General features: G+C 34.4%; 4 protein-coding genes across 4 annotated transcripts; all 4 read left to right on the top strand.

Moving 5' to 3' along the window:
- The first annotated feature begins 1,125 nt into the window (after positions 1-1,125).
- Positions 1,126-8,909, top strand: LOC111301541 (NAD-dependent protein deacetylase SRT1-like). The gene is made up of 14 exons (XM_022897302.2): positions 1,126-1,432; positions 2,075-2,104; positions 2,209-2,301; positions 2,769-2,888; positions 3,379-3,479; positions 3,765-3,873; positions 4,579-4,658; positions 5,538-5,616; positions 6,119-6,172; positions 6,303-6,399; positions 6,922-7,004; positions 7,446-7,513; positions 8,009-8,111; positions 8,361-8,909. The coding sequence occupies exons 1-14, from the start codon at positions 1,334-1,336 to the stop codon at positions 8,643-8,645; spliced, it is 1,401 nt and encodes a 466-aa protein (XP_022753037.1). The 5' UTR covers positions 1,126-1,333; the 3' UTR covers positions 8,646-8,909.
- An 886-nt stretch (positions 8,910-9,795) lies between these two features.
- Positions 9,796-11,715, top strand: LOC111302235 (nuclear transcription factor Y subunit B-9-like). Its single transcript, XM_022898169.2, has 2 exons — positions 9,796-9,928; positions 10,883-11,715. Exons 1-2 carry the CDS (start codon positions 9,874-9,876, stop codon positions 11,503-11,505), a joined length of 678 nt encoding a protein of 225 aa, XP_022753904.2. The 5' UTR covers positions 9,796-9,873; the 3' UTR covers positions 11,506-11,715.
- Positions 11,716-11,879: 164 nt separating this feature from the next.
- Positions 11,880-12,681, top strand: LOC111301891 (putative L-type lectin-domain containing receptor kinase S.7). The gene is made up of 4 exons (XM_022897881.2): positions 11,880-11,980; positions 12,118-12,294; positions 12,336-12,375; positions 12,457-12,681. Exons 1-4 carry the CDS (start codon positions 11,880-11,882, stop codon positions 12,679-12,681), a joined length of 543 nt encoding a protein of 180 aa, XP_022753616.2.
- Positions 12,682-16,619: 3,938 nt separating this feature from the next.
- LOC111302234 (early nodulin-like protein 21) lies at positions 16,620-18,085 on the top strand. The gene is made up of 2 exons (XM_022898168.2): positions 16,620-16,895; positions 17,090-18,085. Exons 1-2 carry the CDS (start codon positions 16,697-16,699, stop codon positions 17,482-17,484), a joined length of 594 nt encoding a protein of 197 aa, XP_022753903.2. The 5' UTR covers positions 16,620-16,696; the 3' UTR covers positions 17,485-18,085.
- Positions 18,086-19,471: the final 1,386 nt, after the last annotated feature.

Raw genomic sequence — 19,471 nt, 5'->3', positions numbered from 1 at the left:
CAAAAACCATGACACATGTTCTTGACTTTGTTTTCTTTTCTTTTCTTTTTTCCTAAATAATTAAAATTTATTCTTCTGTTTTTTAATTTACAAATAATAAAATTTAAATTAAAAAATTCAATATGTGAATGCCATATTTATGCACTTATTACTTAAACAGATTTGACCTTTTTTTTTTTTTTGAAGAAAAATCAAATAAAAAAAATTATTAGATGGTGGTTATTTCTTAAAGGTTGACATCAAAGAACCACCAGCCTTGTATTTAATAGTCCTATAGCTACTTTTAACTCTATAGGACAAAAATCTATAAATTGGAAAGGATATACTATTTGTTTCATTTTCAATGGAAAATTAAAGTTTTAACCTTGAACTTTCATCCTAATTTTCTTTTGCTCAATTCACTCAAGTAAATAAAAAAAAATTATATTATCAATGACATGTTAGTTCAATTATATTAAATTTAATTTTAAAATTAAACGTATTAATTATTGAATTTTAAATTTTAATCATAATTTAAAAGATACAAAAATTTATAATTTTATTAAAAAAATTAGAATTGCAAGATTGAATCTTTGATTTATAAGATAAGATGACCTTTAACTTTTATTGTTGACAAAAAAAATATTTAAATGATCTTATTTATACATAAAATTATTTGAGAATGATTGATATTCAAGATTTTAAAATATAAGATATACAATAAAAATTTACCTTTAAAAGTTTGATAAATCACACATCATATTACCATATTGAAATATTTTGGACATTAAAAATTCTTATTGCTTAGCATTTTCTAATTATTTTATACCAACAAATTACTTTATATTCTTTAAAAATATTTTTTTCTAAAAAAAAAAGGAAATTAAAGATTTTATAAAAACATAACTTTAGAAGTTTGATAAAATCACACATAGTATTATCATATTGTAACACATTTTGGACTTAAAAGATTTGTATTAATTAGCATTTTCTAGTTACATTGTATTCTTTAAAAAACTTTTTTTTCAAGAAATTTTTTTTTTTAGAAAACAAAGGAATAAAAATTCTAAAATTGAGAAAAAATTTAATGAATGAAAAAGAAGGGGCATAAATGTTATTTCAAGTGCAATGGGAAATTCTTCCCCTGTACGCAGGTGAAGCAAGTGCCATCATCTTTACTGCTCTTTTTGGTTTCCTGAGCAAATTAGAGAAGAAAGGAAACAGGAAGAGGAAAAAAAGGGAGATTTTTAGAGACCCTTCACTCTCTCTTCTCTTTGCTTTCTTTTGATCCCAAGAAACAGTTGCCATAGGCTTCAGGAAACTGCTTTTAGAGAGAGAGTTGCCATTTACCACTATGTCTCTGGGCTATGCAGAGAAGCTCTCATTCATAGAAGATGTGGGTCAAGTTGGAATGACGGAGTTCTTTGACTCAGCTCATGTTTTACAGGATAAAGTAAGGTTTTTTCTCCTTAAAGTTGATGTTTTTGTTGCTAACTATGCTGTTTATGATTGGCTTCTTTTTTTTTTTTTTTAAAAAGAAATTTATGATTATGTTCTTAATGACTACTAAGAAAGCTTTTGTACCACCCAGAAATGGTAGTTGGGCTTTTTTGGTTGAAAGTATGGCGTAATGTTGTAAAGGTGGTGCTTTTGAATGATTTTGCTATCAAAATGTTGGCATTTAGGGTAGCAAGACCGGGGCTGTATTGTGTTTGATCTGAAATTTGTTAGTTTGTAGTGCTTTGTATGATTATATTGGAATATTTAAGTGGAAATTATAGAGTATTCTTCTGATCAATTTTGATCATCATTATGTGTTCTCCTATGAGTGTGGTAGGCCTGATCTGGATTATAGGGGTGAATTATGTGTGTGAGCCAATGAAGGGCACTTAAGGGCTCAAGTATTGCATAGTTTGTTAAATGTTCTAAACATGCATGCATAGGTTTGATTGTTTTTTAGTGTAATGGCAATGTAGATTCATAATCATTCGATATCGATTGTAGAATTGGTCTGTTGCCATTATTATGTAAGATAATTGATAAGATTTCTTATATGTTTTCTGCTTTTGCTAATGAAAAACTTATGCAATGGCAGATTGAACAACTTGCAAAACTGATACAAAAGGTTTGAACCTGTGCTAACTTACTCATGTCACTGGTACATATAATGATCTATGATTGATTTATGCCAATCTGCCTCTTTAAATTTTTTGTTTGTGCTGCTTGCAGAGTAGCCATTTAGTGGTGTTTACAGGTGCAGGAATATCAACTTCTTGTGGCATACCTGATTTTCGAGGTCCCAAAGGAATATGGACATTGCAGGTTAAAACATGACATGTCTTCTCAGTAGACAACTAGGCATTTGTTGAATTTCTTGTTCTTTTTAAGGAGCACTTTGTTTAGCACTCTCAACTCGTACATGTGGAGGTTAATTCTGGGAAGTTGAAACAGTTTCCTTAAATTATGTTGATTTTGTGAAGAAATCCCCCCTGATTTTGAAGAGAAATATTTTACATGTTGAGAAATGCCTTATCGAAACGGAGTTGATCTGTTCCTGGCCAAAAAAATGATGAAAAAACAGATTTAATGTGTAGAGAACAGTTTGATTTAGCCATTTGTTTAACCTTCCTAAATCGTTGACATGTAATTGGTGTTTGACAAGAAACAAGCATTCACTTGAAAAAAAATCAAATTTAAGTTGCAAAATAAGCTATTAATCGTGCATTCCTGATTCTACCTTCTAAATAACCTTCTTGATGGTTCCTTCAATTTTCATTTATCTAATGCAGCGTGAGGGTAAGCCCTTACCTGAAGCATCCCTACCTTTTGACCGTGCAATGCCAAGCATGACACATATGGCTCTAGTTGAATTAGAGAAGGCTGGGATTTTGAAGTTTGTTATTAGTCAGGTAGGGCTTGGTTATGTTAGTATTTTGGTGCATTGCATATATCTTTGTTGTAGTACTTTAGTTTGAATATGGTTAAATAGGGCTATTCTAGTTTCATATTTACACTCTTAGAATCCCATTTCAAAATTTTGGGGCTAGCAAGTTTTTTGTCTCCATCTTCTCCTTGCATAAAATTTTGAGATTTTTTTTTTCTTGTTGTCAGCACAACACTGTATAATAACTCAAATCCTGATTCTTTGTCTGCTTTTTGGCTCTGACTAATAATCACAACTGCTGTTGACAATGTGCTTACTTCTGGGATTTTAGTTTTCTTTTCAGGCTGAGTGATATTAAATATTCCCTTTCAATTGTCCCATCCTCAATAATTACGGATGAAATTCAATACTTTATAAACTTTTTTTTGGTTTTCAATCCTCAAAGATGCTGTCTATTATTCTCCTAACGGTTGTGGACTTGATTTTTTACTTAGTTTTCCTCTACTTTTAACTAGAATGTTGATGGTCTCCATCTTCGATCTGGAATACCAAGGGAGAAGCTTGCTGAATTGCATGGGAACTCATTTATGGAAGCTTGTCCCACATGTGGTTCCGAGTAAGAAACATTCTTTGTCAGAAGCCAGAATGCATTCCTAAGCTTTCCTCATATAATTCTTCATTATACTTTACAGCTTTTCATACAGCCGACCCCAGAGTTATGGGATATAAGGCTTAGTTTGTTGTTGTTATTGTTGTTTATACTCTACAGCCTTTCTTTTAGCTGTGTTTTTGCTGTTTGCTTTACCTATAAAAGAAGTCCTTTGTCCCATATTAACCTTTTCTTTTATTTAAAAGCTTGTCTTCTATGATAGAATCTTTTGTTACCATAAAACCTTTGTAGGTATTTGCGAGATTTTGAGGTGGAAACTATTGGATTAAAGGAGACATCACGACGTTGTTCTGATAAGAGATGTGGAGCAAAACTTAGGGACACAGTTCTTGACTGGGAGGTAGGACCTACATTTTCCTCATTGCACTTGAATTAGGCGTGAATGATATGATATTCTAGGCATCCTAGCATTTAAGCTAGTGCACTTACTTTCATTTCTATTAGAATTGAAAGATAATAAGAAGGAAGCATAATCATTTCTATTAGAATTGAAAGATAATAAGAAGGAAGCATAATATGTATGCAAAATTAGATTGGCATATTTCATTTATACTCTAAAGTAAGATGTATGTTTCAGCATAATGAAAAACGGAATAGATGCCAAACTTCCTGACATCTTTCGATTCTATGATTCCATCTGTGACCCATGAAGCATACAAACCAAATTTGATGTCCTGCCTTGTTCTTTACTTTCTCTCCATCAATCTGTCAAAGATGTCTTTCACGTTTGGGTACATTTTAAAGCCTACTTATTAGAAGAATTGGAGGTATGAGATTGCTTAGTACAGTCTATATACATGATAAAATAGTGTAGCAGTTGTTCCATTTGACGCCAAGGGCTGGCTTATTCTAATATACTCATCTAAAAGGGGTGGATATGAAATGTACACAAGATAACAATTGTTTAATTTGATTCGATGATATAATATGCTGGCCAAGAAGCCTTAATTGTTGGATAAGTCTGTTGTCTGGTTTCCCTTTTATTAAAGGAAAATGTCGCTAAGAACTGCTTTTTTTTTTCCTGGCACCTTCCCTCTATCTGCAGGATGCTTTGCCACCAAAGGAGATGAATCTAGCAGAGAAGCACTGTAGAATGGCTGATGTGGTGCTTTGTTTGGGGACAAGGTAATGATCTGTTTCCCTGCTTAATGCTGCCATGGTAATGTATTTGCTATGATTTTTTTTTTTTTGAATTATATATTGTTTCTATATATAGAATTATGCTATTATGCTTTAACATGGTGAATTATTCTGATTGGTAGTATTTGAGAAATTTAGGTTCTTCATAAATCATGAGCCTATACAAGATTTTGACAATAAATTTTTGAAAGCCATTGGCAGACCACCTTTTTCACTTCATAATTTGAAGAAGTTTGTTAGGATAACTCAAATTGAGCATTACATAGCTTTATCTTTGAAGGTTTTGCTATAGCTTTATCTTTGAAGGTTTTGCTACCCAAAGAGTTGCATATGCAGGAATAAACTTTATAGAAATGCTAATCTTCTAAAATTCTCACAAGGCTCCTTTCCAAACTTTGCTCCCTCATTTAATATTCATATTTTCTGAAATCAATGTATCCATCAGAATTAATATGTTAATCTTGGATAAATCATTTCAAGTGGCTGAATTATGAAACCTACTTTTCTAGTACTTAGAAAATCATACAGAAAATTTCAATAAAGTTTGGTCTTAGTTGATGTAGTTTAGTTCTTAGATGGGAAGCCTTAAACAGACATCCAGCCTTTAATGAATTTACTCCAAAGAGTTAGATAAAGGATAGAGGAGGTGGAAAATGACTAGTTCTATGTTACATTTCAAGTGTCAAGTTTTGTGGTGAATGGCCTCTATTCTCTAAGCTGTTTGTGGATCCTGACCACGGAAGCTATTTCCACCATGCAGCATAGCTTCCTGCCAACCAGTTACTCTTTTGGTATTTATTTATAATGGACCTTATCCTTTGTTTCATTTTGGTTCTTGGTCATGGCCATAACTATTCTGTACAGTTTGCAGATCACTCCTGCATGCAATCTGCCTTTGAAATCTCTTAGTGGTGGGGGGAAGATTGTTATTGTGAATCTTCAGGTATTCTATCTTTGTTTGAGTATTTGCAGAAATCTTTTAGTAAAAATGAATTTATACCTTTTTTTTTCTTAAATCAAGGTAGAAGCTGAAAGTGTATGGGTGATGTATGATGAATATATAATTCCTAATGTTTGAAATGTGAAGTTCCCTGAAGCATAAAGATTTAGATACAAACTGTAAGGATAAAATGGGTTCCTGAAAGGGTTGCAAATTGTTCATATGGAATTCTATTTTGAATAAAGGCTTCTTAGTGAGCTCTGTGATAGAAAATCTTACTGTGGCAGAGATTTTTTTTTTTTTTTATCTATTAGTACTTTCTAAGGCCTCATGCAAAAAATCCCACTGCATTTTGCAAAGGTTTAATAATTATTGGAAAGGAAAATTTAATGAGGATAAAGTAAGAAAGTAGGTGTGAGTAGTCAACTTTCTTTGCTATTCTCTTTGCTGTTGGTTGCTAGGATGGTGTCAATGTTTTAATAATGTCTTTTGCTCACCTATGCAGAAAACTCCAAAGGACAAGAAAGCAAGTTTGGTGATTCATGGCTTTGTGGATAAGGTATCATAAGAGCCTTAATGCACTGTTATTTATCTGAGAATTTATCCTGTCTCAATTTGTTGGCACAGGCTATGTACTCGTTAAGCATACAGGTTAACTATTGCTCTATGTTTAACTCGAAAAAGAACAGGTTATTGCTGGAGTCATGGAGTTACTTAATATGCAGATTCCTCCATATATAAGGATTGATCTGTTCCAGACAATTCTAACTCAGTCCTTGAGTTCTGGTAACATTCTCAATTGTGTGTACCAATTCAATTCTTTGTAGAGTATGGAATTGAATTCATTTGCATACAAGTTATACTTCTAAGATGATGCTATAATCTTTTCAATGAGAAAGGATGCATCTTTTAGGTCACTGACCTAATATGGAAGTAGATGTGGTGCAATCTTTAGATAAAGCCTAGGGTTCAGTACTTTGTCCGGCTGGAAAGCCCTTTTCTTAGAGCTGTATGGCTTTGATAAGCCTGTTTTTACATATTTCTTAAACAGTTTAGTTAAATTCTTTCTCCATAGAAGTATTTGTTTGTGTTTATTCTTTTAGGATGGAGTACACCTTATCTGCTATGTGAAAGAAAACAAAAAGAATTTTTTTCTTTTTTTAAAATTTAGAACTTATTATCCATCTTCTATAACCAAAATGAAGTAACCCAATCTATGCAGGTATCATCATGATATTATTATGACCATATATTTGTCTTGTAATTGTTTTGTTGCTTCCTGACATGGTTTGCTCATTGGCATTGCAGATAAAAAATTTGTGAACTGGACAATCCGCATGGCTAGTATACATGGACTAACAGCTCCATTGCCATTCATTAAGTCTGTTCAGGTCAAGTTAGATTTCTGCACCAGATTTTTTCTCTCCAGCAGCATATCTCTTGTCGTAGGCATTATTGAAATTTCTATCATATGCTTCAAAAGTTAGGCTACTGTAGGACACTTCATTTTGTGAAAAAAAAAAAAAAATATTTTAAAATTTGCTGCAGGATTAGGTCCTTTTGTTGGAAACACAAGTTTGCATTTTAGCGATCCGTTCTCTCTGTTTCTGAAGGGCTATTTTCTACTTTATAAGTTATTAAGAAATTACCCGTAATAAAAAAAAAAAAAATTGCATCTTGTTTATCGTACAAATGCAATCAATATGATGAGGTGGTAAGTGGCTGGGCCAGGTCATTCTACAATAATTACAACTGTTGTTTAGATGAAACCTGATTGCCTAATTATTGTATATTTTTTCTTGACCTACTATTCTGCTTTGCCCTTGCACCAGGTTTCCTTCTCAGATAATCAAAGTTACAAAGAAGCTATTCTAAATACACAGCCGTTTCTACTAAAAAGGTAGCAGTGGGATTCTAAAACATGTAGCACATATTATGTCTACTAATGGTGTTCTATCTGAATGCAATTTTGGTTGTGCAATTTAACATATATGATTACAACCTGAGGAGTTTCAGCTAAATTTTGATGCATGAGGAGAGAGGCTTTAGTCAACCTTAAGCTTTCTATATCAGTTACATCAAAATTTTGCCGTGTAAAAACATTTTTACTCGATAAATTTCCATTCTGTTGTCGGCCAACTTGAGGGTTTTTTAAGAGTCTCTTGTACATCAAATTGGATTGTAGTCATGATCTTTTGCTGTTTATGAACAAAACATGAACAAATTGAATTAGCTCATACTTGTTTAACTCTATCTAATGTGGGATCTATAAAATGAACATCATGTATCTGACCCAGTTGTATGTTATCAGTGGAGAGGCTAGATGTGCCAAACTATGTAACATATAAAATGTCTCTATGGCTCTACCTCATGTCTTCTTTATTATGTGTATCAGGAGAACTGTAAGGACAGAAACATTTGAGATTTTCTTGAACCTCAAGTTTAGTGATGGTTGTGGTTGCCTTAGCACCCAAATCAAAATCCCTTTTAATTTTCAGGTGAGGAGATATAGAATATATTTACTTATTCATTCCATATTTCAGTAGTTGTTAGTTCTTGCTCATTTATGTTAATTTCAACTCTGCAACTTGTAATAAAGACTTCATTGCTCTAGTTCAACCTACTTCTCAAGGCTGAATCCTTGAGTTGAAGAGAATCTTGACTTCATTTTTCTTGTTAAAACCTGGATTGCTTGGCAAAGCAGCTGTTTGTTCTCAAACATGTCCTTCACATTTTTATTTGTGCAGGCTTCAAATGAAGGTTTTAAACTAGACAAGAATGCCACATTCGAAAAGATGAGAGACGCAGCGATTCAAGATTCTAGCTGCGGACAGAATGCAGTGGTTGAGAGACGAACCGTTTTAGTCCCAAAAAGCGAGATCACAGTTCATGCAATTATTACAAATGTCAAAGCGTTCGACTGTCATTCAAACAATGGAGATGTCAAGCCAAGAAAAGAAGGTATGAATGGTTCTGAAACAACTCGAAAGCGATCAAAGGGACGCAAACGGAAAATGAGATATAGAGAGTAAAAGGCTTGTAGTTTGGGATGTGTATATGTGTTAACATTCATCAGATTAAATGGTTAGTTATAAATACGAGACTGAGTGAATTTTGTTAGATACTAACACTCAAGAGTCTCTTAAACTATGATTAGGAAAGTGCAAACTTGTTGACATCACCCAGTTTTGTAGGAGAAGATTTTAGAATCTCTAATGTTTTTCATTATTACTTGGTTGTATGTATAATATGTTGATTCATATTGTTCTATGGCACAACATTTTCATCTGTCTTCATGCAGTGGTCTGAATATGGTTATTATTTGGAGGATAGACTTTGCCTTGTTGTTGTTAAGGGTTGTATAGTTTTAATTATATCCATTAATACCTCAAGTTTTTAATTTGTATCAATTTCATCCTTGAACTTATAATTTGCATCAATTTAGACCTCAAATTTTCAATTTGAATGAATTTCCTTCTTGAACTTCCTACTCTTTATGGTTGTTGACAGGTATTGATATTGAAAATATAATGATTAATAGAAAGATATATTTACATTGAATAAATAAAAAATTTGCAATTTCCTAGGTTAGAGTCATTAAACAAGGGCAATTAATGGTATTTGAAAGAAAAAAAAAAGTGGTGCTAAATGCACTTCATTTTTTCCCTTCACGTCTTAATTATTATTATTTTTAAAATTTTTGTAAATAAAATTACTTAATTATTTTTTTCACAATAAATTTTTAAAAAGTCATAAATCTTTTCAAAAATGAAATCTTGAAAAATTATAAAATTTTTTTTAAAATTTAAATTTTGAAAATTTATTTTCTAAAAGTTTATAATCTTTCGAAAATCTCGTAAAATTATATAAGTTTTTGAAAATTTATTTTTTAAAATTTATGTGAAAGAAAAAAAATAATTAAATAATTTTACTTATAAAAATTTAAAAATAAATAAAAGTTAAGGTGCGAAAAGAAAAGGCGATCCATTTACCAGCATTAAACAAAAAAAATGGAGAGGTTTATGACTGTCCACCTGTTAATCCCGGTTAGGGGAATGGCGTTGTCCAATCAGAGAGGTTGGTGTGACCGGCTATACAGAGTTCCTCGATAGAAACGCCGGTTCGCCATGCGGAGTATGTTCAGCACTATAAATCCCCACCTGAATGCTGAATTGCCCATTCAAAGGACACAGGTCCTTCAACAGTCCTTAAAACACAAATTCTTACATTTCTTTAGATTTGTTTTTTGAGAGACAAGGCATGGAACGTGGTGATGGGTTCAATCGTTTCCACCAGCATGCAAAATCAACCTCTGGTAAAGTATTCAAACACTCTGCCCCCAACCAAAAGAAGATAAATCTTGTATACTTGATCTATTTTCATCAAAAACATCTAATCAGATATATTTGTGTTTATAAAACACAAATATATCTGATTAGATGTTTTTGATGAAAATAGATCAAGTATACAAGATTTATCTTCTTTATAAGATTTACTCTTGAGCGATGATCTGTTGCATGCATGAAGATTTTTTTTTTTTTTACTTGGGTGGGATTTTGATCTTGCAATCTTGGTTGGATTTAGCGTTGTCTTGTTTGTTCCTTTGCATGCAACATTGCAAACTTGTTTTGTTGTTCACCATTGTTTCTCAGCGGAGTTTAAGCTTGAAAGTAATATATTCAAACCACCTTTTTTACTTCATCTAGTTTCCCTGTGTTCCTACAGTAACGGTTGGCTCATTCTCGTTTGTCTTTTCTCTTGCTATAATTTTTTTTTGTTATATATAAAATACAAGATGTGGGATGTAAAACATTTTTACTTTTCAATTTCGATGTTATTATATTTCTGTCGTCATGTCTTGCATGCAAGGCTTGAAGGGACCGATCCTATCTTTTGAAAGCGTCCAAAAGTCCAATTTCTGAACAAATATTTAATAAAAACGAAATAAAAAAAAATATTACTGATATAAGTTGTTCTTGCTATGATTATTATTGAAAGTAAAAACCAGTTGAAAAAAGAGAAAGGTCAAAGCTTGGATATGGTGAAAAGGCTTTGACTTTGGACTGAGACTCTCAACAAAGAATCTAAACAGTGATAGGTGGGGCCCGTATTTTCAGGAGATAATTGGGTCCCTTGTTAAAAGTGGGGCCAAATTATCTCACTTTGGATTGGCACGTGTGACATGAAAACAGCTCTTTTTCTTTGAAATTCTTGTCTTCATTTTAGCTCTTTGGTTGGTTTAAGACAGAAACATGGCTTCTGATTTCAGGTTTGAGCATCATTCAACTTGGTGACACCTCAAACTCCAAGAATAAGGATACTAACATCATCAATAACACCAACGATGGCAACGACACCATGCCTCCGCCTTGTATGGTGCATGAACAGGATCAATACATGCCTATAGCCAACGTGATCCGCATCATGCGCCGCATCCTTCCGGCTCATGCCAAAATCTCCGATGATGCTAAGGAAACCATCCAGGAATGTGTCTCAGAGTACATCAGTTTCATCACTGGGGAAGCAAATGAGCGTTGCCAACGTGAGCAACGCAAGACCATCACTGCTGAGGATGTGGTTTGGGCAATGGGAAAATTGGGCTTCGACGAGTACGTTGAGCCCCTCACTGTTTTCTTGACCCGGTACCGGGAGACTGAGAATGAGAAGACTTCACTGCGTGGGGAGCCCATTTTTAAGCGTGGCATAGACTATGGGCAAATGATGATGGCGCCTTATGGACCTGCTTTCCATATGGAAAACCATCAGGGGATTTTCGATGCTGCTCGTGCCGTGGGTGGATACTACTATAGAGATGCTTCAGGTGCTGGTGCTGGATCATCTTCACAGGCTTCTCTGACTAACAACTTTGATCCATTTGGTCAATTCAAATGACAAGATGAACAACAGGCAAGCACAGTGAAATATAATTAATCAGATAACCATGACAAACTACCCATTGTTTAGAAATATAGGGAGAATTAGGTAAGCATTGGTGTGGCCATCAGGGTGATATTTTCTTCTTGCTGTATGTACTTGAACATGTGTGTTCATTGGTATTGTTAAACAGAAACAGTAGTTGAGCTGGTGGTGCTTTTCCTTTAACTGCCCTTTTACTTCCATTAGTTTTTATTTGTTTTTTTTTGTTTTCCCACCCCCTTTGTTGGTAATGGTGGTGGTCAGATGGCGCTAAGAATTATACCTCAGGTGTGGAAGATGCCTGTTAACTTGTCAATATATAGTCTTCACCTTTATGTGGTCTAGCAGTAATGGCATTTCAAGTTATCTTGGCTAAAGTTAACAGGAATGGTGATAGAGTAAGTTCAATCCATAGCTCATATATTGGACTAAAATCCAAATATCATCACAAGTAAAGACCATGAATTAAGACCTTGATTTGCTTCTTGTGAAAAAGTGGAAAGAATAAAGAAATTCCATGAACCCTGTTTTCTTTCAAAATTTCATCATCGCTGATGATTTTTTTTCCTAATCTTGTCCTTCTCACAGAGACATAAAGACTAGTAATATACTGCTAGATGGGAACTTTAATCCAAGACTTGGTGATTTTGGATTGGCGAGGCTCATGGACCATGACAAAAATCCGGTTTCAACACTTAGTACAGGAACTGTGGGCTACCTCGCTCCTGAGTATCTTCAGCAGGGGAATGCAACTAAGAAAACGATGTTTTCAGCTATGGTGTCATTATTCTTGAAGTGTCTTGTAGTCGGAGGCCAACTGCGAGGGAACTAAACATACAGAAAATGGTGAATTTGGTTGACTGGTTATGGGGATTTTATCGTGAGGGAAGGAACCTTGAAGCTGCTGACAAAAGGTTGAATTAATAGGGATTTCAAGGAAAGGAAGAAATGAGGAAGCCGCTGCTTGTAGATTTTAGTTGTGCACACCCCGAGAGTGTTGAGAGGCCTTCAATCAGTGGAGTCCTTCAGATCCTTAACAAGGAGGCGGATCCAATCACTGTGCCAAAGATGAAACCAAGTCTCACTCTCTCTTGTAGCTTAACTGTTGATGACATTGTTTCATATGATGAAGAACGCAAAAAAACTGCTTGAGGGTGGCATTCAAAACTTCCTAGGGTTAGATTTCACACTCTCAGATGCAAAATTCATTGATTGTTTGATTCTTTCATTGTTTTTTAGACTATCATTATAGTGTTACTTCGTTTTAGTTTGCTAATTTAGAGACTAGAAGTTCCATTAGTCTAACTTCAAAAGTACTGCATTGAACTATGTGGTCTCTGCTGTAATCTGAAGATATATTCCTTCCAAAGTTTTAAGATGCCATAGTTTTGATCTGCTATTTCTCGTTCATCCAAGCTTTCTCTTTATAATGGCAATGCGAAATTTTCGGTTGAGTTAGATTTAGATTCTTGCTCCTCATTCACACAAAACCAACAAAGAAATGAAGTGTTTCCTGTAATTTTTAATCATATAAAACTTGAACTCCATTCACATCTCACACTGCAAAAAAACCCTAATCTTTCTTTGTGCTTAAGTAGTTCATATGAGGTTTCCTTGGGCATTTTTACTTTATTAAAGTTTTGCAACCAAACCTTCTTCTCTTCTGCTCCAAACCAAGAGTGTAAAAAGGGAGCAAATGAGTAAAAGCCTGAAATCCACAAACTGGCTGTAGAAATATTCACATGAGAAGGTTTATGTCACAAAAAAAAAAAAAAAGATATAGACTAATATAGCCTGCAACAAGCAGATGTAGCACATTATGTCATCAAATAGCAAGCCAAGAGCATGCCACCCCATACAGCAGTTTCCTTAAACTTCTATTGTTAGATTGCTTGCCAGTGGCAGTGCTTCTCTTCATTTATCTTATGTAGGCACACACCAATGAAAGCAAACTAATAGCATTAGGTAAAAGAGAACAAAAATGGAACGATTAGAAGAAAGCGCATTCAAATTAAGCAAAGGTCTGCAGAAGCAGTAACCAATTTGCAAATTACAAAGAATTGTAACTTAATAACCCAATTCGCTCTAGTTAATCCATTGCATTCAGTATATAAAAACTCTGCTAAAGAGTTGGAAAGATAAAACCATGTCAAAAAGGGATCAACAAACAGGGCATCAGGGGACCACTTTTAAGTCAAATTGATATCACATTCAACTTTCATAGTTGCTTCCTGAGTAGTTCTTTCCCTTGCAGGGGTGTATTAACTCTCAGCTGCTGAATTTAAGGCACTTCCAGCTTCCCATGTGACAAGTGAACTGGCAACCCTTGGATCCATGCTATTGTTGTTTCCTCTACTTTAAACCTCTGGCATTGATCTTCCATAACTGGTTTTAATGCTTTTGAATTATCCTTCTTTGCTCACAGCTAGTTAGGAACAACTTTCATGAAAGTATTGCATTTGTTCTGAAGTGATCTGTGTAGCTGAGGACTTCCATCCCATCCCTCATCACTTGCAACCATCAGCAGACACAAAGAAAGAAAAGGTGTTTGGAATATCTTTCAATTTCATATACTTAAACAAATGATAGGGTAGCCATGATCTATCATCATTTTCTTCCATAAATCTAACAAGTGCAAGTAGTATAGGACTTGAAGTCTAAAAGACGACTGCATTCATTGTCGATTGTTTCATATATGAGTAATAAAGTTCTACTATGCTTCTGGGGCTGAATGAAGCCTATATAAATAGCCAAATAGCTAGGCTTCTTAGTTGAAAGACAAATCTATCTGAGATTCTTCACCAGATGGATAAACCATCACCCATTCAATCAACCTTCCTTTTTGCATGTATGATAATCTGTCAGTAAAATTTAGATTGTACTCAATAGATATTACCTTCCCTTAATTTCTGCATTATTAGACATATATCAGAAGATTATTACCAATCTGTGTGAAGTCTGATTAGATAAGGTAAAGTTTAATTCTGAAATACTTGTAAAACAATGAAGATATTTAGTTTTCAAACGCATCAGCATACACAATTGCAGTCCTTCCAAGGTAGAACATACTAATTATATATATATATATATATATATCACGAAAGCATCTCAAAAAGCTATGTTCCATTCCCATATCTTTCTATGCATGGTCCAACAAGACAAGGATGAAGATTATATTGAAGTATTTAAGATCCTTAATCTTTTGATTCTTCATTTTGTGATCAGTTGAAGTGTCAAATATGTTCTTAATTATAAAGAGAGATTGAACAGGAAAGATCTTTTTGAGCAAATAAAACTATACTTAACAGAATAGTAGGAGAGGAGGATCAGCAGTTCATGATTTGATGCGTAAGAGATGATACTGGAACGACAGGAGAGTAAAAATGATGGTGACAGAAGAAGAGAAAGCACACTCCCAACAAAAGCAAAGACTCTCTTTAGCTGATCCCAGGTTGTGCTCTCTCTCTTCTGTCAACATGGCCAATATCTATTCTTCCCATCTCTTCTTCCACCATGCATGCATTCATGACCTCTTCTGCTGCACTGTCACAATATATATACAGCATCAGAATCTAAATAAAAATAAGATAAAAGTTACTACTAGCATTAGCTATTATGGGAAGTGATCTTCAATATATATACATAACACATTCATGTATGCATGCAAATCCATTTATTATGAACACATTGACATCTTCTTGAGAAATATAAACATATCAAAATAGAATTAGCATACTCATGATCATGATGATGAACCAAGACATAATTAGTGAACTTCATGGAAACCAAAATTTCTAAACCCTTTTTCTGATAAATTGCTTGCAACATATAGAAAGAAATAATTAAGTACCACAAACTCATGACTCACCTAGAAAAATTTGGCTGCCAAGGCTTTTACTCAAAATAATACTTCTTTGATTTGAAACTAAATATAGATTATGATTTATGACAGATGAATTTTTTTTTCAAAAAAGAAAAAGAAAGGATTTATGGGGTTTCTTAGGTTAAATAATTAAGCAAAAAAAACGTTGAAACCCTTATGAGCATCCTCTCTTTTGAAAGCAGTAAACATAAATTGATTGATCAAAATCAACTAACTATAAAGAAAAGAAAATTTTAGGAAAAAAGGAAAATATTGGAAAAAAAAAAAAACAAAAAGAAGAGTAACGTATAAGCCAGTAACTCTGAACTACAGTGCCATGAACAACTAGGGGAGCAAGCACCCTTCTTATACTAATAACTTGGTCACCGGCTAAAACCAGTAATTCATGGCTAGGACCGGCTACTGACGGTTAAGTGGTCCCTAAACAAAACCCTAACGCTTACTTTTATTTATTTATATTTGGCAGTTTCTGCAGAGATTCACGGTCACATTTATTATGGGTTTTACCGACAATGTTTGAATTTGCCTTGTTTGGAAACAGGAAAAGGATGCCTTTGCATCAGAGAATTTCCTCGAAAATTCTGACAATACTATTAACTTCGAGCAGTGGAGAATTACTGAATTTACTGTCATATCTTACATTCGCACATGGGAAGTCTTAGATTTCCCATCTTCATTAACATTTATCAAGTGAAAGAAGAACTGATGATCTTTTCATTGCCATCTAGTTGCATCTATATTCAATTTTTGTGCATGCCTCTGTGATTTTCATACCTGAAAGTAATACTTAAATTAAGCCATGATTCTCATATATGAAAACAACCCTTTGATTAAAAGGTGAAAAAATAGTATATCTATCAGTTGTTATTGACTGTAATTAAGTTCTTGGGTAAGGGAAAAGAAAAGAAAGGAGAGGGTTGATATAGATCAACTGATCACGAATTGCTATCGCATGCATGTCTACTTCTCTAATCAGAATGATCTACATGAGTTCTAAGATGACAGATAGTTGCATCAACTGATTATTCACTGAAGTGCGATCCAGTTAGGACCCCAGCGCATAATACGTGTGAAAGACGAGGTCAAAGTTCAAAGAACGTGGGACTATCAGGTCTTTAACTGTCCAACCCCACTAATCAACCCCACGCGAGAAAGGTAACAAACTTAACTGCAATGCTACTTTGCTTCCCTTATAACTTGAAAGTAAAAGAGTTTTTGCACGCAGCCTTTTTCTTTATATTAGTAGCTGAAATTCTACACATTTTAAGCATTCAGGAAGAAAAAATGGCTTCTTTTTCTCTTCCAAAACTCTGCAAAATTGCTTTGTTTTCTCTGGTTTTGATCTCTATGATCGCGCTCGCTGCTGCTTCTTTTCAGTTCAAGGTTGGTGGGGAGAGAGGATGGACCAAACCAACTGGGAATGAGTCTGAAACATACAACGAATGGGCTACCAGGAACAGGTTTCATGTTGGGGATTCTCTTTGTAAGTTTATATTATATACTTTTGTTTACAAAAACGATAGTTTGATAGCATGAAAAAGGCGTTTGCAACATTTTTTTGATAGCTTTCTGGAAGGAAATTGATGGATTCAACTAAGTTACTAATTTGTAACAGAAATAGTGGCGGTTTGCTTTAGCTTACTGGTTTGTTACTTATGTTTGCTTGTCTTTCATTAGATTTCAAGTACAACAATGACTCAGTACTGGTGGTGAACCATATAAGCTACACTAATTGCAGTGTGTCAAATCCAATCTTTAAGTTCAAAGATGGAGACACATTTTTCCAATTTGATCGATACGGGTTCTTCTACTTCATCAGTGGGGAGCGTGGTCACTGCAAAGCTGGTCAGAAATTGATCGTTCGCGTAATGGTGCACCCTGCAGCAATCATCTCTCCTCAGCCTGCACCTGCACCTTCACCTTCACCTAAGGACGATGGAACTGATGATGGGGATGGTTGGGACTCATTTTGGGGGCCACCGCCACAAAATTCTACCATCAGACTGACAGTTGCATCTTATTTCATGACTGCTCTTGGAGGAATGTTAGTTATTATGTATTTGCTGATGTAGTATCTTATAGTATAGGAGCTGTTCATTTAATTAGTTTTATTTTTAGGTGATTGTTGGTTTCATTCCTTACCTCCATGGTTTGTTTTATTTGATATTCTTAACTAATCGTGGTTTCTGTTGTTTGATTGATGTTTCTGTCATGGTTAGCTTACAATGTGCTTTAATTTGTCGCCATTCTTTTGCTTTCTTCAGCCTTTCTGGGAAGTTTATTCGCTCAGGTTTCATTTGTATAGGTTAACCAAGCTTGAAAACAATGAAAAGATCAGTGATTGAGACTAAATGACAAACAATTGAGACAGTTCATGTTAATTTATATTCTCAAGAAATAAATCTTACTTCAAAGACAAAATGTTCATGAACAGAATATGGATTAAAAATTGTCTCAAAATGTGATCTTCAGTTCGTACTTTTAAGACAGGTTATGAACACTGATCTGTTTAAAAGTTTCATAACTAGCAGCCACCTTCTAAAAGTTGTGAAAGAGGATGCACTAGCTGTCAGAAAGTGAACTTAATCCTGACAGTTGGATTCAGGAACCTTCCTAATCCTATTATTAGTAGGATTAACACTACTCTGATTCCTATGAGGATTAGGATTTTCAGACACCTATAAATACACTTTTTCATGGCCTGAAACCAAAGTAATCTTAAAAAAATACAGAGTTGAGATATAGTCTTTGATTACAGTATTATCATCAGAATAATGGTCTACCATCTTTTTTCTTGTAAGGATAGCTTGATGAAGAACCAAAGCATTGTGGAAAAAAGGAAGAGAAAGGGAGGGAAGGATTTTCATGGAGATGATCCGGAAATCAATGCCATGTTTGATGCTGTTAAAAGGAGGAGAAAGATTGAGAAAAGTTCTCAAGAAATCATCCAGCTTGTTGAGAAAGTAATGGCTGAACTTGAAATCGTAGCTGAAGACTATGCACAACTCAGTAGAATAGGCCAACCAGCCATCATCAAACTCCAGCAACTGCCTTTCCTTACCCAAATTTTGTCCAAGAAAAGTTTTCAACAAGAGTTTTTGGATCGTGGAGTTCTGACACTTTTGAAGAATTGGCTAGAGCCCCTTCCTGACGGCAGCTTACCAAACGCAAATGTCCGCAGCACAATTTTGAATATCTTGACAGATTTCCTACTCGATTTAGAGCAACAAGGACGACAAGTACAGCTCATGAAAAGCGATATTGGGAGGAGCAGAAGCTAATCATGGAATATATAGAGCCTGATTTGGACTTCAATGTTTCCAAGGAGCAGAAGCTAAGTTCCCGACCATCTTCTTCGAGCCAAGCTGTTACAATGCCTGAACCAACCCACTGGTTTATGTGGTGAATCCTCAATCCAAGTGCAATCCGGAGGTATTCAAAGCTTATGCTAGAAAGCAAGTACAAGGAGACTCCCGCCAAACAATAGCTAAGAGGTTGAAGCAGTTAAAAGCATCAAAGAAGAAGCCGCTGCAAGCAGAAAAACCTAGTGCACAGGTTCGTCGCATGCTACTAAGCTTTTGATATTAAACAAGTTAATATAAGTATTAATTGAAAATTTTGACAGTTGCTGTAAATTTTTGAGTTGTTATTAATGAAGTGAAATTTTTGCATCATAATTATTCAAAAATGTTGTTCTCCGATTTCTTTGTCATGAAAAATCGTGCTTTTATCATCTGCTTTCATCTATGCCTATAAGTATGCTTTCTAGCATAAAGAGGGAGCATGGTTCTTCCATATGGAAGCAACGAGTTTAAAAGGTTCATCTGGGCTATGCTTATCAAACCTTGGTGCTATGAAGTTGGAGAGCATAAATGTGATGGCAACGACCTAACCAATTCTCTCGTTCAAAGTATTGGACAAGAGGCCATGATCAGTAAGCTGAGGTAGCCAAAAGCTGTACCTCAAGAGCTTCTGAAAACTTTCCTGATTCAAGGAAGAAAAAGAGTAACAGCTTAAAATATCAGGATCATGAAATTGAGAAGGACTGCCAGAGTAAAT

This window comes from Durio zibethinus, chromosome 15 (genome assembly GCF_047325235.1).
Source record: "Durio zibethinus cultivar Kanyao isolate XHJ-2024 chromosome 15, ASM4732523v1, whole genome shotgun sequence".
NCBI lineage: Eukaryota > Viridiplantae > Streptophyta > Magnoliopsida > Malvales > Malvaceae > Durio > Durio zibethinus.
The sequence above is the reverse complement of the archived record's forward strand: the minus strand, read 5'-3'. Positions and strand labels throughout refer to the sequence as shown.

What these genes read in the sequence shown, in the direction of transcription:
- LOC111301891 (XM_022897881.2), top strand. Translation starts at nt 11,880, where the DNA reads ATGGCATTTCAAGTTATCTTGGCTAAAGTTAACAGGAATGGTGATAGA. An exon ending in AATGCAACTAAGAAAACGAT is followed by an intron (nt 12,295 to 12,335) that starts GTTTTCAGCTAT and finishes AGTGTCTTGTAG; the next exon opens with TCGGAGGCCAACTGCGAGGG. An exon ending in AACTAAACATACAGAAAATG is followed by an intron (nt 12,376 to 12,456) that starts GTGAATTTGGTT and finishes TTGAATTAATAG; the next exon opens with GGATTTCAAGGAAAGGAAGA.
- LOC111302235 (XM_022898169.2), top strand. Translation starts at nt 9,874, where the DNA reads ATGGAACGTGGTGATGGGTTCAATCGTTTCCACCAGCATGCAAAATCA. An exon ending in GCATGCAAAATCAACCTCTG is followed by an intron (nt 9,929 to 10,882) that starts GTAAAGTATTCA and finishes TTCTGATTTCAG; the next exon opens with GTTTGAGCATCATTCAACTT.
- LOC111301541 (XM_022897302.2), top strand. Translation starts at nt 1,334, where the DNA reads ATGTCTCTGGGCTATGCAGAGAAGCTCTCATTCATAGAAGATGTGGGT. An exon ending in CTCATGTTTTACAGGATAAA is followed by an intron (nt 1,433 to 2,074) that starts GTAAGGTTTTTT and finishes ATGCAATGGCAG; the next exon opens with ATTGAACAACTTGCAAAACT. An exon ending in TTGCAAAACTGATACAAAAG is followed by an intron (nt 2,105 to 2,208) that starts GTTTGAACCTGT and finishes TGCTGCTTGCAG; the next exon opens with AGTAGCCATTTAGTGGTGTT.
- LOC111302234 (XM_022898168.2), top strand. Translation starts at nt 16,697, where the DNA reads ATGGCTTCTTTTTCTCTTCCAAAACTCTGCAAAATTGCTTTGTTTTCT. An exon ending in TCATGTTGGGGATTCTCTTT is followed by an intron (nt 16,896 to 17,089) that starts GTAAGTTTATAT and finishes GTCTTTCATTAG; the next exon opens with ATTTCAAGTACAACAATGAC.